We start from the raw sequence: 15,134 nt of genomic DNA on the forward strand, positions 1-15,134 counted from the left end.
TTCTCAATATTAGAAAGTAGTTAAAAACATTCACCAACCAGGTTCCTTTAATAAACACAAAATCAGTGATTTATTATAAACAAAATATTTAAATGACAATGCAAAACTGATAGCCATACATAGCTGATAATATGAAAATATATTTAACCCTTTAAATAATCCAAAATACACAGATAACTAAACACATCTCACTACAAAGATTCACTCTGTGGAAAAAAAAACACTTTTGGCCAATAAGTCTCAGTCATTGAAGACTAAAATAAAGGAGACTGTATGGAATGTTCAGACAATGGTCAGTTTGATGTTCCGGCTCTAACATGCATTTCACCAAACACAAGCAAATACCTTAGGATTCACAGCCAAACTGTGGAATCACAGCCAAACTGTGGATTCACAGCCAAACTGAGGATTCACAGCCAAACTGTGGAGTCACAGCCAAACTGTGGATTCACAGCCAAACTGTGGAGTCACAGCCAATCTGTGGATTCACAGCCAAACTGTGGAGTCACAGCCAAACTGTGGAATCACAGCCAAACTGTGGATTCACAGCCAAACTGTGGAGTCACAGCCAAACTGTGGAGTCACAGCCAAACTGTGGAATCACAGCCAAACTGTGGATTCACAGCCAAACTGTGGAATCACAGCCAAACTGTGGATTCACAGCCAAACTGTGGAGTCACAGCCAAACTGTGGATTCACAGCCAAACTGTGGAATCACAGCCAAACTGTGGATTCACAGCCAAACTGGATTCACAGCCAAACTGTGGATTCACAGCCAAACTGTGGAATCACAGCCAAACTGTGGAATCACAGCCAAACTGTGGAGTCACAGCCAAACTGTGGATTCACAGCCAAACTGTGGAATCACAGCCAAACTGTGGATTCACAGCCAAACTGGATTCACAGCCAAACTGTGGAATCACAGCCAAACTGTGGAATCACAGCCAAACTGTGGATTCACAGCCAAACTGTGGAATCACAGCCAAACTGTGGATTCACAGCCAAACTGTGGAATCACAGCCAAACTGTGGATTCACAGCCAAACTGTGGAGTCACAGCCAAAACTGTGGATTCACAGCCAAACTGTGGAGTCACAGCCAAACTGTGGAGTCACAGCCAAACTGTGGAATCACAGCCAAACTGTGGATTCACAGCCAAACTGTGGATTCACAGCCAAACTGTGGAATCACAGCCAAACTGTGGAGTCACAGCCAAACTGTGGATTCACAGCCAAACTGTGGAGTCACAGCCAAACTGTGGATTCACAGCCAAACTGTGGAATCACAGCCAAACTGTGGATTCACAGCCAAACTGTGGAATCACAGCCAAACTGTGGAATCACAGCCAAACTGTGGAGTCACAGCCAAACTGTGGATTCTTCTGGGTGCTTTTTCAGAGGGAAGTCCAGCAGCACACTGGACCCGCAACAAAGTTTTTTTCAGAAACAGTTGGCTGGCCACTAACTGAAAAATCCAAACACTTTCCAAATCAGAAACTATAACCTGAAAGTCTTAAACCCAGGCAAGGTCTCTGAAGTGAACAAATAGTTATCACAAGACACCTGCCTTTCAGGAGACACATTTAAAAAAAATTATTTTCATTGACTTATTAAAAAAAGTCCAGGTCTCCCCAATTTTAAGTCCACAAACATCATCAAATACGAAGCATCTTTATAACAATCAATCGTTGTTAATGATATAATTAAATATTGATATTAAATATTACATTAAAGCATGTTTTCAGCATTAAGACAATTTTTGACATAGTCATAAATCTTGTACAGCTGAGAATATTATTTTCTCTTAAAAAGATTCAGAATTTTAACACCATTTATAGATAAAACTACAATCACTAGGATTATTTGGCACAACCAAAAACATTCAGACAACACACCAAGATCTTTTCATTAAATAAAAACTGTAAGAACTGCCAATGCTGTATATCAGAAACAATAACAGAAGTTGCTGAAAAAGCTCAGCAGGTCTGGCAGCATCTGTGAAGAGAAATCAAAGTTCTGAGGAAAGGTCACCAAACCTGAAACATTAACTCTGATTTCTCTTCACAGATGCTGCCAGACCTGCTGAGTTTTTCCATCAACTTCTGTTTTTGTTTAGGATCTTTTCAATATATTATATGTTTATCCATGATCATATTATGGGAAGGGATTTCACAAAAAACTTTTGAGCAATGGGTTTTAGTAGAATAATTAGCAGAGTTGTACAGTTAGTGCTGGAGATACAGATGTTTAACAATTACCATTAGCAGCTAGTCAGCGAATCTTATTGGTGGGAGGTTTCTGGATACTTTTATGACTGAGCGTAGTAGCCCCTGGTTATTTTCAGGTTTGTGAATGAAGTTGGAGTCAATTGGCTCTAAATGATCTCCTTTGTGTGTGCAAAGTTACTTCAGAAATTGAAACAAGAATAGTTTAGAATTCTGGAAATAGGAGTTTTTATATTTTAGATCAATTTTCACTGGACACAGATTTCTACTATCAACAACCTCCAGTTGTAAAGCTACACCCCAGAAGTGCCTTATTTACCAGCATGGGGAAAGTTACTGGCTGTTAAACCAGGTGCCAATTCTATACAAAAATGGTTATACATATCATGTTTGGAACAATTTAACAATGGGAGAGTAAAGAAATGTAATTACTAATATGAACTGGATTAATTATCCACCAAACTGCTTCCTGTCATTTCTCTTGATAGAAAGATCAGAAAAATCAGAACCTAGAATATCTTGGAGCAGTACTGTTTCATGTGTTGCTGAAATGTGAGGTGATGCCACAACACATATCTGGTGTACTGTGCTGGACTGAGCCGCAAACTCACTGACAAGGTAACGCTTAGACTAAAGGAGCCCATGAAGAATAAAAACCATTGGGCTAACTGGTAGCCTTGTGAGGGAGATTTGTAATTGGAGTTGGCAGAGTTCCAAACATCCAATTCTATCATTTGTAGGAGGTTCTCGCCCATCAAACTTTTGCTCTGGGAGGCAGAGCAAGTTGGAGATGAATCTGGCACTTTCTGGGGCAAGCTTTAGATGGTGGTTGAACAGTGTGGCTACGAGACTGGAATATCCACCTCCACTTACTAGGTCATCTGCCCAGGTGAAATGAAGAATGTTGAAATAAAAACTGAAAGAACTGCAGATGCTGAGGAATATCCAACCCTTGCCAACTCTATGCCATTTCATAATTCCCATGCCCCCTTCATTCTCCCTTACCTGTTCCATGTCCACAATGCATCATCCATACCCATTCTCCCAATATCCACCATATATAGATCAAATGAACTTTTGACAAGTGTTTGAAATGCTCCTGAAAAATCACATAATGGACAGAGGCTGTGAAAAAATTCCCTGGGGGATAAAAAAGCTTAGTTTATAGTCTCTTAAAGATGTCATTCTTGGAGCTTGGCCAGGCATTCGTAATGAGACCATCTGGTAAATGTAGCAACAAAAACAGATAGGGGGCATCATTACGCATGCCTGGCTAATCCATTTAGATGCCAGTAAGGAATGGTTAGGCAATTGCAGAGGTGAGGCAAAACTACGTTTGCTCAACATTTCTTCTACCTTATAATAACTTATCATTTTTGAAATCTTTTCACTCATTGTGTTGAAGTGTTGAATGGAGTTACTCTTCTAGCCTTGTTACTATAAATGGCTGTGATTGACTGACAGCTGTATGAGAAAGTAAGAGTGTCAATGCAATTCATGGCAATGTTGAATAGCTGTATTTTATTGTATGATGCCTAAAGTTAGGATCCACCATAGTTTATAACTCTTCTGAGAGGCTGTGAACCACATTGACTTAGAGAAGGGGCGTGACTCCACCAAAATTGCTGAGGTTGGAGAGGTGGGGTTTGAACTGTCCATTCCCACATTGAAGCTGGTGAAGATTGGTGCACTTTATTTCGACTGGCTATTTGTACCCTTATCCCATACCAGTAATAATTGTTTAAAATGGTGTGGTGTGTACATGCGTTGTGGTGGTGCTGGAATTCTGGAATCAGCCCTGCCCAACATTTTTAAATGTCCTCTCAGGGAAAAAGATGGACCAAAACAGACAGAGAGGCTAATGCAACAGGTAGCAAAAGGATTGCACTGCTTGAGGAAGAGGCAATGAACTGAGTAAATAAATCTCAGAGTTATAGGCAGCTTTGATATTTGATATAATGATCATGTCACTGAAAGCCATACTCTTTGGATCTCTATTATTATATATGAAAAAGTATTTGAAATTAGCATATTAAAAATATAATCATTGTAAGAACATACCAAGATTGTAATATTATCTAAATTGAGCATTTGCATGTAATACAGAATTACATTAAATTGATGATATTATTATTGCACCAAATGGCCTTGTATGATAGTTTGATATTCATTCAACCATGTCTCCATGTTCCGTAGCATTAGTTGTGATTCCATTGTAATAAAATAATTTATAACTGAATAATTGAAATGGAGTACAATGGCTCTGCCACACAGTTAGGGCAGAATGCTATACATGACAGCATGCAACACTTGGGTCTCCAGAGAACCTGACAGCTTCACAGCATAGGTTTTTTTTGTCCAGCTTGATGGCCTGCCAATAAGACACATGTCTCTGAGGGAAGGTGCCACCCAATTCTTGCAGTAAAACTAATTCCATCAGTTTCACATCATTCTTTTATTCACATGTTGGGAGGTGCAATAATTCTGCCAGTCTGTACTATGAATCAGCAGTTCTACAGGATCTGCAGCACGCTTTGCTGTAATACCAGTGGGAACACAGATTGACTTTAATTGCCAGTACACAGTTAGTCCCAAGTTGATCTTGACAACTGTCATCTGTAGAACAATAACAGTAATTGTCAGTGTCTCAAGAAGTTGTCATTTGTCTTTATGTCCATTCAAAAATGCACAACTTAAAAATCAATGTGTTATCATCTTGAAATCTGATCTTCTGATCACCACCTTAAAGAGTCAAATTGAGAGTTGAATTCTAAGCGTAGGGTACATTAACTATCACAGAGAACAAGTCAGTCTCAGCTTTTCAATCTAATAATGAACAGTAAAGAAACAATGGGGTCGGCAACAGCATGAAAAAAAATCACAGAATTTGTTCCAAGCAATTCTTCTCAATGATGTATACAATGCAGCAACCCATCAAGATTACTTTTGCAGCCGCTCCTTCTTGAGGTACTTTTAATGCCAAGCAGGAAAAGAACAGCAATAACACAGGAACATTATTGTCTCCAAGTTCCCCAACAACTAATACACAAACCTGACTCAGATGTATTGCTGTTCCTTAATTGTCATTGGGTCAATATGTTTGAATTTTTGACATAATTACAGTTTGGAAGTGCCTTCACAACAAGGAACAGTAATGCTTCAAAGGGAATTCCCTCCATTAATCAGCTTTTTAGGGCAACTAGAACTGGACAATAAATACGGTTTGGTCCATAACGTCTATACCTGGGAACAAATAGATGTATGTGCTGTTTCAGCATAGTGAAAGGTTGCAGACTTATGAAGTTTGCACCTCACCAATAAGTCACAAATGGTTAAATCTTCCCATATTTTGGTTCAGCGTCAATGTTGAGAAGTTTCATGGAGGGTTTCCCTTTGTGGGCTAGGGACTTTTCTCACATGTCCTTTTCATTGAATTGTGCGCTTGTAGTGGCAGAGGTATTTGGCCCTGCCAGGATCTTCTGGTGTTGACACCATGAATGCCTCATTTAAATGCCAGCTGCATATCAATTGAAATGGTGCAAGCCAGAATTTACCATTTCAAGTGTGTTTTTCAATTGCATTTCGAAAGGAGATGGCTGAGAAAGAGAAGCTTGCACCCCAGGTTGCCAGCAAGGATGTGTAAGTCCTGGAGGACTAGGTTGATAGGAAGACTTCTTCTTTATTCAGGACACCAACAAGAGACCATGACACCAGTTGCTGCCAGTGTGGATGGAGATGGTCACCTAGCCATTTTAGATGACGACATGTACAGCAACTGCTCTAAGCATGTCAAGGACTTTTCCACTCTGCAAGGGTAAATGCCATAATTTTCTCTCTACTACCTCACACTGACTCTAACTCTAGATTAATAGTCTATCATTCTCTCTACTGCATGTGACATCTTGCCACAATAGCTCTCACTCACTTCATCTTTCTAAACTATGAACCCTACCTGCCAATTGAGATCTACTCATTCACTTGGCACAACCCTCCACAGCACCTGTTCCTGCAGTGCTACCAACAGCTTTTCAAGCACTTTCATCTCACTTAATCCTTCTGTTTGTCCTACTACAGGTCAGAAAGGGCAAAGACAGATAGTTGACATTCATCTCTTCACCCCCAACAAAGAGAAGATCCTCAAACAAGTGGGAGAGGATTGAGAATGTTAAAGTCGGGATGCCAATACCTCCATAAGAATGCAAGAGACTAAGATTCATTGTCCTGCATTTCACCTTTTCCCATTATAATAGACTATTTCAACCCAGTCCTCCAGGATTTTTCACATCCTTGTTGGTGACCTGGGGTGCAAGCTTCTCTTTCTCAGCCATCTCCTTCTGAAATGCAATTGAAAAACACACTTAAAATGGTAAATTCTGGCTGACAGGTGACATGGAAAGCCATGTTCAGCATCATGCTCCATGGCTGCCAGAAATGTACACGGACCTGAACTCCATCGCTTTAGCTGTTGAAGCGTCAAGGCAAAACAGGGATGAGAAAACGCAACCTCATTTCAGGTGCCCCTTTTTCTCAAGGAGACAGGGTGATGTCACCTAGATGAAGAAGTATCCACACACACAGGCATACAAAAATTAGTGCTGACGGCACTCCAGAAGTGCCAGGGCACTTTATCTTAACTCTGCCTACAATCCTAACCTCGTGGAAGTTGCAGCCCGGGAGGTGAGCTTTCATCTTGGCATGTCACAAATGCCCAGGGATCATCTGTCTAAATCATCTAGCTCAACAGGTTCCTTCTAACCCAGCTGTGGATTCTGAAACTGCATCTCTATATAGTGAGAGGGCAAGGAAAATGAAGCTCCCTCTGAGGACATACAGGTTGCAAGGGTAAACAGAATCTCACATCGGTAAATTTAAGAACTTCAAATCACATGTCTGATCGACTAGCATTTTAGTTCTAGGACCAGTTATCTGAATACCAAGTCAGAGTTCAGCAGCCTGTTCACACAATTCAAGGAAGATAGAAGTTATAGTGATAAGGCAGTGCTCATATCTGAAACGCATCCTGGTTAGCAATGGATTTCTGACTCCTTCAACCCCTTATATTCATGACTCCAGCTAAGACTTAATGCTTTGGTGAAGAGATTTCTAATTGTATAGTTAATGAGGACAAGTTGTGATAGGTTCTTGCCCCACTGCCATTCAACAGTAATGGCATCTCCCTCGCTCTACCATTACCATCAAACCAGGCGATCAACCACAGTTTAATGGAGAATGCAGGAGGGCATGCCAGGAATAGCACCAAGCATGCTTAAAAATGAGAAGTCAACCTGATAGCCAAGCTCCATACTCATGAAGATGGCCTCAGTTGTGATCTTCGGTTCATGTCACGCTACACATAACCCCACCATGTTGTTCTGTGTTTGTAAAATCTTCCTTACTGGTCTGTTTGACACCATTACCGTGATAACTTGTTATTATCTGTCTATCTTAATTAGCTTGTACAGTTTTAGATTACTTGTTACTTTGGTTAGACTCTCATCATGTGACTCTGATACCTATCATGTTATTCCAGCCATTTGGTTTGTCTCTAGCACCATTTTATTTTTGATTTTTTTGTTGTTATCTCTCTGCCTGAATTAATCAGTTCATAGGTCATTCCTTCACTTGCTATCCAGCTGTTTATTCACACCAATTGACACTTTTGGTCACCTGCAGAGACTTGTTATTTAGCTTATCGACATTCTATTCACACTATTTATACTTATTTGTTGACACTCTTAATTATGCAGAATTATCTTGCCATTATCTCTCCGTCTATAGATTTTGTTGCTGTACGCATCCCTCCATTTCACCTGATGAAGGAGCTGCGTTCCGAAAGTTTGTGATTTCAAGCAAAACTGTTGGACTATAACCTGGTATTGTGTGACTTCTGACTTAGAATCAACTCTATTGCTGCAGATCTGGAATTACATGGAGGCGAAAACAGATAATGACAGCTGATTTCCCTTCCTCATGGAAATTAGCCAACTAGATAGATTTTTATGACAGTCAATAGTAGTTCCACGGTAATCTTTACTGGAATAACTTTTCAACTCCAGATTTCATTGATAGAATTTTAATTCCACCAGGTAGCATGGTGAGATTTCAACGTGTACTCATAGCATTAGCCTGAGTTTCTGGATTACAAATTCATTGACAGTACCGCTATACCATTATCTCTGAATATATTTTTGTATCATTTCAATTGAATTCATGTGTGCTCTGAAACATATTTCAGTTGTACAACAAGTTCCATTTTCAAGTAAATGGAAAAGAATCACAGAATTGTTACAGTACTAAAGGAGGTCATACAGTCCGTTGTGACAGCATCACCTCTTTGAATAAACTATTTGCCATTCCCCGTCTCCTTCCCATTTTCTGGGATTTTAAAAGATGAACGACTTAACAGCAATCTAGGTGTTTTTAATATATCATTTCAGTTGCACAACACTATGACCTTTTGCTATAAATTCTGTGTCTTATGATCCTGCCCCAATAGTTACCTGATGAAGGAGCAGCGCTCCAAAATCAAGTACTGCCAAATAAATCTGTTGGACTAGAGTTGTGTGATTTTTAACTTAGTCCACCCCAGTCCAACACCAGCACCTCCACTTCTTGAACCTATGTAGTCTTTGTGGTGTAGAGACATTAGCATTGCTGTTAGGAAGGGAATTTCAGGATTTTGACCCAGCAGCTGTAAAGGGGACTATGATAAGATTCCAAGTCAGGATGGTCTGTGAGTTGTGGGGAAATTTGCAAATGGGTTGTTGCTTCTTTCTGCTGCTCTTGCACTTCTATCTGGTAAACACTGCAGGTTGATATGATGTTGTTGTATCGTCCTGGGTGAAGTTACTGCAGTGTATCTTATAAATGTACAAACTGCCGCCACTGTGCGTTGGTGAAGGGAGTGAATATGGAAGGTGATGGGGTACCAATCAATTGGATTTCTTAGTTCCAGGTAGTGTCAAGCTTTTCCAGGCAAGTGTATTCAATCACACTCCTGGCATTACTCTTGTAAATAGTGGTTACAGGTCCTGGGGATTCAAGAAATGAGTCACTCAATGTAGAGTTCCCAAAGTTCCTACATATACTGCTCTTGTAGCAGCAGTATTTATTTGGCTGGTCCAGTTCTGGTTAATGGTTACCTACAAGGATGTTGAGGAATAGTGGGGAATTCTGCAATGGTATCAGTAAGGGAAATCATGATCAGAGTGTGACACAGTGTACAAACATAAGGGTGCACAACAAATAAGACTAGACTGAAAAATACAGTAAAAGACAAAACTAAAGGCTTTGTCTATAAATACATACAATGTAATTAAACAGAAGAATGGATGGCATCAGTAGCAATATAAATGTAATATCATAGAGCCATGACATAGATGTGGCTACAAGCTAAGAAAGACTGGAACCCAAAAATTCAAGGATACATGAAATTAGGAAAGACAGCAAGCTAGAAGAGAGTAGCTCTGTTAATTAAGGATGACATAATAGAAATTATTTTAGTTTAGAAGCTTAGAATGCAGGATCAGTTTGGGTGGAGATGAGAAACAGTAAATATAAGAAGTCATTAGTGGGATTGGATTACAAGCAACCATACTGTATGGCACATTATGCAGGAAAAATAATAGGGGCTTGTAAGAAAACTATAGCAATGGTCATGGCAGATTTTAAATTATACATAAACTATACTGGATAAGTGAGACTGGCAAGAGCAGCCAGGGTGATGAGTTCTTAGACCAAATTAAGAACACAGCAAAGATTGGCTAAAATATTAATAATGAAGGGGAAACTACAGTGGGAGAAAGGTAGCTAAAAACAGAGTGGAATCTTTTCATCCCCTGAACGATTTGGGTATGCGCTTCGGCGGGTCAGTGTGGACTTGTTGGGCCGAAGGGCCTGTTTCCATACTGTAAGTAATCTAATCTAAAAAAAAGGCCACCTTGCTGATCTTTGAGGGGCCCTATTCTCTCCCTAGTTAACCTTTTGTCCTTAATGTATTTGTAAAAACCCTTTGAATTCTCCTTAACTCTATTTGCCAAAGCTATCTCATGTCCCCTTTTGGCGTTCCTGATTCCTCTCAAGTATACTCCTACTGCCTTTATACTCTCCTAAGGATTCACTCAATCTATCCTGTCTATATTTGACATATGCTTCCTTCTTTTTCTTAACCAACAACTCAATTCCTTTAGTCATCCAGGTATCCAAAACCCTCCCTCCTGCACCATCCCTGCAGCCACGTGTTCAACTCCTCTCTCTCCCTATTCCTTGCCTCACTAGCATGTGGCACGGGCAACAAACTAGAGATAACAACTCTGTTTGTTCTAGCACTAAACTTCCACCCTAGCTCCCTGAATTTTTTTTTTTGGATTCCCTACAGTATAGAAACAGACCCTTCAGCCCAACAAGTCCACACTGAACCTCCGAAGAGTAACCTATCCAGACCTATTCTCCCACCCTATTATTCTACATTTACTCCTAGCTAATGCATCTAATCTGCACATGCCTGAACACTGTGGACAATTTAGCATGGCCAATTCACCTGACCTGCACATCTTTGTGACTGTGGGAGGAAACCGGAGAAAACCCACGCAAACATGGGGAGAATGTGCAACCTCCACACAGACAGTCACCCGAGGGTGGAATCGAACCCGGGTCCCTGGCGCTGTGAGGCAGCAGTGCTAACCACTTAGCCACTGCGCCACCCCATTTTTGCCTTAAATCCCCATCCCTTTTTCTACCTATGTCATTGTTGCTTATGTGGACCATGACTCGGAGCTGCTCCCCCTCCCTCTCAAGGATCCCGAAAACACGATCCCAGATATCACATGGCACCTGGCAGGCAACACACTAACCGTGAGGCTCTCTCACTCCCACAGAATCTCCTATCTGTCCTCCAAATTATGGAGTCCCCATTGACTAATGCCCTGCTCCTCCTCCACTTCCCTTCCCTTCTGAGCAACAGGGACAGAGTCTGTGCCAAAGACCTAAACCCCATGGTTTACCCCGGTAAGTCATCCCCCCAACAGTATCCAAAACAATATACTTGTTATGGAAGGGAATGGCCACAGGGGATCCCTGCACTGCCTGCCTGTTCCCTTTCCGTCCCCTGACTGTAACCCATAGGCCTTGTACCTGATGTGTGACTACCTCCCTGTAACTCCTCTCAATAGCCCCCTCTGCCTCCCGAATGATTGGACGTTCATCCAGGTCCAGTTCCCTAAAGCAGTTTTCAAGGAGCTGGGGTTGGGTGCACTTCGAGTAAAAAATGAGGTCTGCAGATGCTGGAGATCACAGCTGAAAATGTGTTGCTGGTCAAAGCACAGCAGGCCAGGCAGCATCTCAGGAATAGGGAATTTGACGTTTCGAGCATAAGCCCTTCATCAGGAATGAGAGAGAGTAGCCAAGCAGGCTAAGATAAAAGGTAGGGAGGAGGGACTTGGGGGAGGGGCGATGGAGGTGGGATAGGTGGAAGGAAGTCAAGGTGAGGGTGATAGGCCGGAGTGGGGTGGGGGCGGAGAGGTCAGGAAGGAGATTGCAGGTTAGGAGGGCGGTGCTGAGTTGAGGGAACCGACTGAGACAAGGTGGGGGGAGGGGAAATGAGGAAACTGGAGAAATCTGAATTCATACCTTGTGGTTGGAGGGTTCCCAGGCGGAAGATGAGGCGCTCCTCCTCCAGCCATCGTGTTGTTATGTTCTGCCGGTGGAGGAGTCCAAGGACCTGCATGTCCTCGGTGGAGTAGGAGGGAGAGTTAAAGTGTTGAGCCACGGGGTGGTTGGGTTGGTTGGTCCGGGCGGCCCAGAGGTGTTCTCTGAAGCGTTCCGCAAGTAAGCGGCCTGTCTCCCCAATATAGTGGAGGCCACATCTGGTGCAGCGAATGCAATAGATGATGTGTGTGGAGGTACAGGTGAACTTGTGGCGGATATGGAAGGATCCCTTGGAGCCTTGGAGGGAAGTGAGTGTGGAGGTGTGGGCGCAAGTTTTACATTTCCTGCGGTCGCAGGGGAAAGTGCCGGGGGTGGAGGTTGGGTTGGTGGGGGGTGTGGATCTGACGAGGGAGTCACGAAGGGAGTGGTCCTTGCGGAACGCTGATAGGGGAGGGGAGGGAAATATATCCTTGGTGGTGGGGTCCGTTTGGAGGTGGCGGAAATGACGGCGGATGATACGTTGTATGCGGAGGTTGGTGGGGTGGTAGGTGAGAACCAGTGGGGTTCTGTCTTGCGGGCGGTTGGAGGAGCGGGGCTCCAGGGCGGAGGAGCGGGAAGTGGAGGAGATGCGGTGGAGGGCATCGTCGATCATGTCTGGGGGGAATCTGCGGTCCTTGAAGAAGGAGGCCATCTGGGCTGTGCGGTGTTGGAACTGGTCATCCTGGGAGCAGAGGCGGCGGAGACGAAGGAATTGGGAATATGGGATGGAGTTTTTGCAGGGGGCAGGGTGGGAGGAGGTGTAGTCCAGTGCAGGGGGCAGGGTGGGAGGAGGAGGGTGCACTTCCCACAGACGCAGCCAGCAGGGACACGCGTGGTGACCATTACCTCCCACATTCTGCAGAAGGAACATTCAACTGCCTTTAACTACCATTCCTATCAATCTAAATTCGCAGAGACTGTAGAAAAATACAGAATAAAAAATAAACTAGTTACCTTATTAATCCAGCACACAGAACATTTTTTTTTGGTTAGAGGGTGGGTGACACTACCTAAGTAGTGTTTTGGGTAACACATACACCCAAATAGATGACTTCACTTACTCAGCAGTCCCATGTCCACTCTTGCTAAGTGTGCGCTCCACCTATTCACGAGCTAAGTTTTTGAAGCAGTGACTTACTGTTCCAGCAGTCTCTCTTCTTGCTGCTCCTGAGAAATGGAGGCCTGACTCTTGAGGTAAGTCCCTTTTAAGTGGAAAACTTACCTTCTGCCAGCTCCCACTCCTCTCTTCTCGCTGCTCCCAAAAACTCCATCGTCTGAGGACTCACTCGATCTCTGCTGTCTATACCTGACATGTGCTTTCATTTTCTTGAAAAACTTCAATTTCTCTGGTCATCCAGCATTCCCTACACCTGTCAGCCTTGCCCTTCACTCTAACAGGAACAAAGTGTCTCTGGGCTCTTACTATCTCATTTTCCAAGATTTTCCATATTCCAGCCGACTCTTTACCTGCGAACATTAGCCCCCTCCCCCAACCCCAACACTAATTAACTTTTGAAAGTTCTTGCTTAGTACCGTCAGAATTGGCCTTCCTTGAATTTGGAACTTTTAGATCCCTTTCTATCACTACATTAAAACTAATAGAATTATGGTCACTGGCCCCAAAGTGCTCCCCCACTGACACCTCAGTCATGTACCCTGCCTTATTTCCCAAGAGTCGGTCACGTTTTGCACCTTCTCTAGTAAATACATCCACATATTGAATCAGAAAATTTTCTAGTACACAATTGACAAATTCCTCTCCATCCAAGCCTTTAGCATTATGGTAGTCCCAGTCTATGTTTGGAAAGTTAAAATTCCCTACCAGAACCACCCTATCATTCTTACAAATAACTGAGATCTCCTTACAAATTTCTTTCTCAATTTGCCGTGGACTAGTGGGGAGAGGTCTATAGTACAATCCCAATAAGGTGATCATCCCTTTCTTACTTCTCAGTTCCACTTAAATAACTTCCATGAACGTAGTCCCAAGAATGTCCTCCCTAACTGTACGGCCATAATGTTATCCCTAATCAAAAATGTCACTCCCCCTCCTCTCTTGCCCTCATTTCCATCCTTCCTATAGCATCTACACCCTGGAACATTAAGCTGCCACTCCTGTCCATTCCTGAGCCACATCTCTGTAATTGCTATGATATCCCAGTCCCATGTTTTTAACCATGCCCTGAGTTCATCTGCCTTATCTGTTCGGCCTCTTGCTTTGAAATAAATACAGTTTAATTTATCAGTCCTACCTTGTCCTCTCCCTTTGCTCCTGCTTACATTGACTGTTTGACATGCTCCTTTTCCCAACTGTACCAGTCTCAGACTGATCTCCTTCCTCACTACCTTCTTGGGTCCAACCCACACCCTTCCTGCTAGTTTAAACCTCCCTAGCAGCACTAGCAAATCTCCCTGCCACAATATTAGTTCCCTTTCAACTCAGGTGCAATCCATCCTTCCTATGCAGGTCACTTTTACCTCAGAAAAGATTCTAATGATCCAAAAATGTGAATCCTTCTCCCCTGCCCCAATTCCTCAGCCATGCATTCTTCTGCTCTATCCTCCTATTCCTACCCTCACTAGCTTGTGGCATCGGCGTAATCCAGATATTATTACCCTCGAGGACCTCGTTTTTATATTCCTGCCTAACTTCCTATATTTTCTCCTCAGAGTCTCAACCTCTTCTCTTTCTATGTCGTTAGTTCCAATGTGTATGACTTCCTGCTGGTCCCTCTCCCCTTTGAGAATTTTCTGCACTTTCTCCGCAATATCCTTGATCCTGGCACCAGGAAGGCAACACAGCATTCTGATATCTTGTTGTCGGCCACAGAAATGTCTGTCTGTGCCTCTGACTAGAGAGTCCCCTATCACAATTGACATATTGGTATGAATAGAGGATAGGTTGGCCAATAGAAAGCAGAATGTGGGAATAAATGGCTTGGTTTCAGGTGATTCCCCCAGGGATGAAAAGTACAATAGAATCACCGCTGAGGCCTTAATTTATATTAATTTTGAATTTTATTAAATTTGCTGATGATACCAAGCTAAGTCAGAAGGTAAATTGTGAACAGGACACACAGAGTTTAGTAAGGTTTACAGAGAGCTTAAGTCTGTGGGCACAAATTTGGGACATGAAGTATGATATAGGAAAATGTGAAATTTCCAACTTTGGCAGGAATAATTGCACATTATTTAAATGGAGAGAACTGCAGAACTCTGAGATACAG

At 42.5% G+C, this 15,134-nt stretch overlaps 1 protein-coding gene across 1 annotated transcript in view; it reads right to left on the reverse strand.

The window, feature by feature from the left end:
- Positions 1 to 4,316: 4,316 nt before the first annotated feature.
- The window catches only part of adamtsl2 (ADAMTS-like 2), a 200,161-nt gene continuing 189,343 nt past the window's right edge, over positions 4,317 to 15,134 (reverse strand). Inside the window, exon 19 of the mRNA XM_060841240.1 lies at positions 4,317 to 4,839. Within this exon, the coding sequence (XP_060697223.1) occupies positions 4,721 to 4,839 (119 nt within the window). The 3' untranslated portion in view covers positions 4,317 to 4,720. The remainder of the gene's footprint in view (positions 4,840 to 15,134) is intronic.

The sequence above is a fragment of the Hemiscyllium ocellatum genome, chromosome 21 (genome assembly GCF_020745735.1).
Source record: "Hemiscyllium ocellatum isolate sHemOce1 chromosome 21, sHemOce1.pat.X.cur, whole genome shotgun sequence".
In the NCBI taxonomy this organism is placed as follows: domain Eukaryota; kingdom Metazoa; phylum Chordata; class Chondrichthyes; order Orectolobiformes; family Hemiscylliidae; genus Hemiscyllium; species Hemiscyllium ocellatum.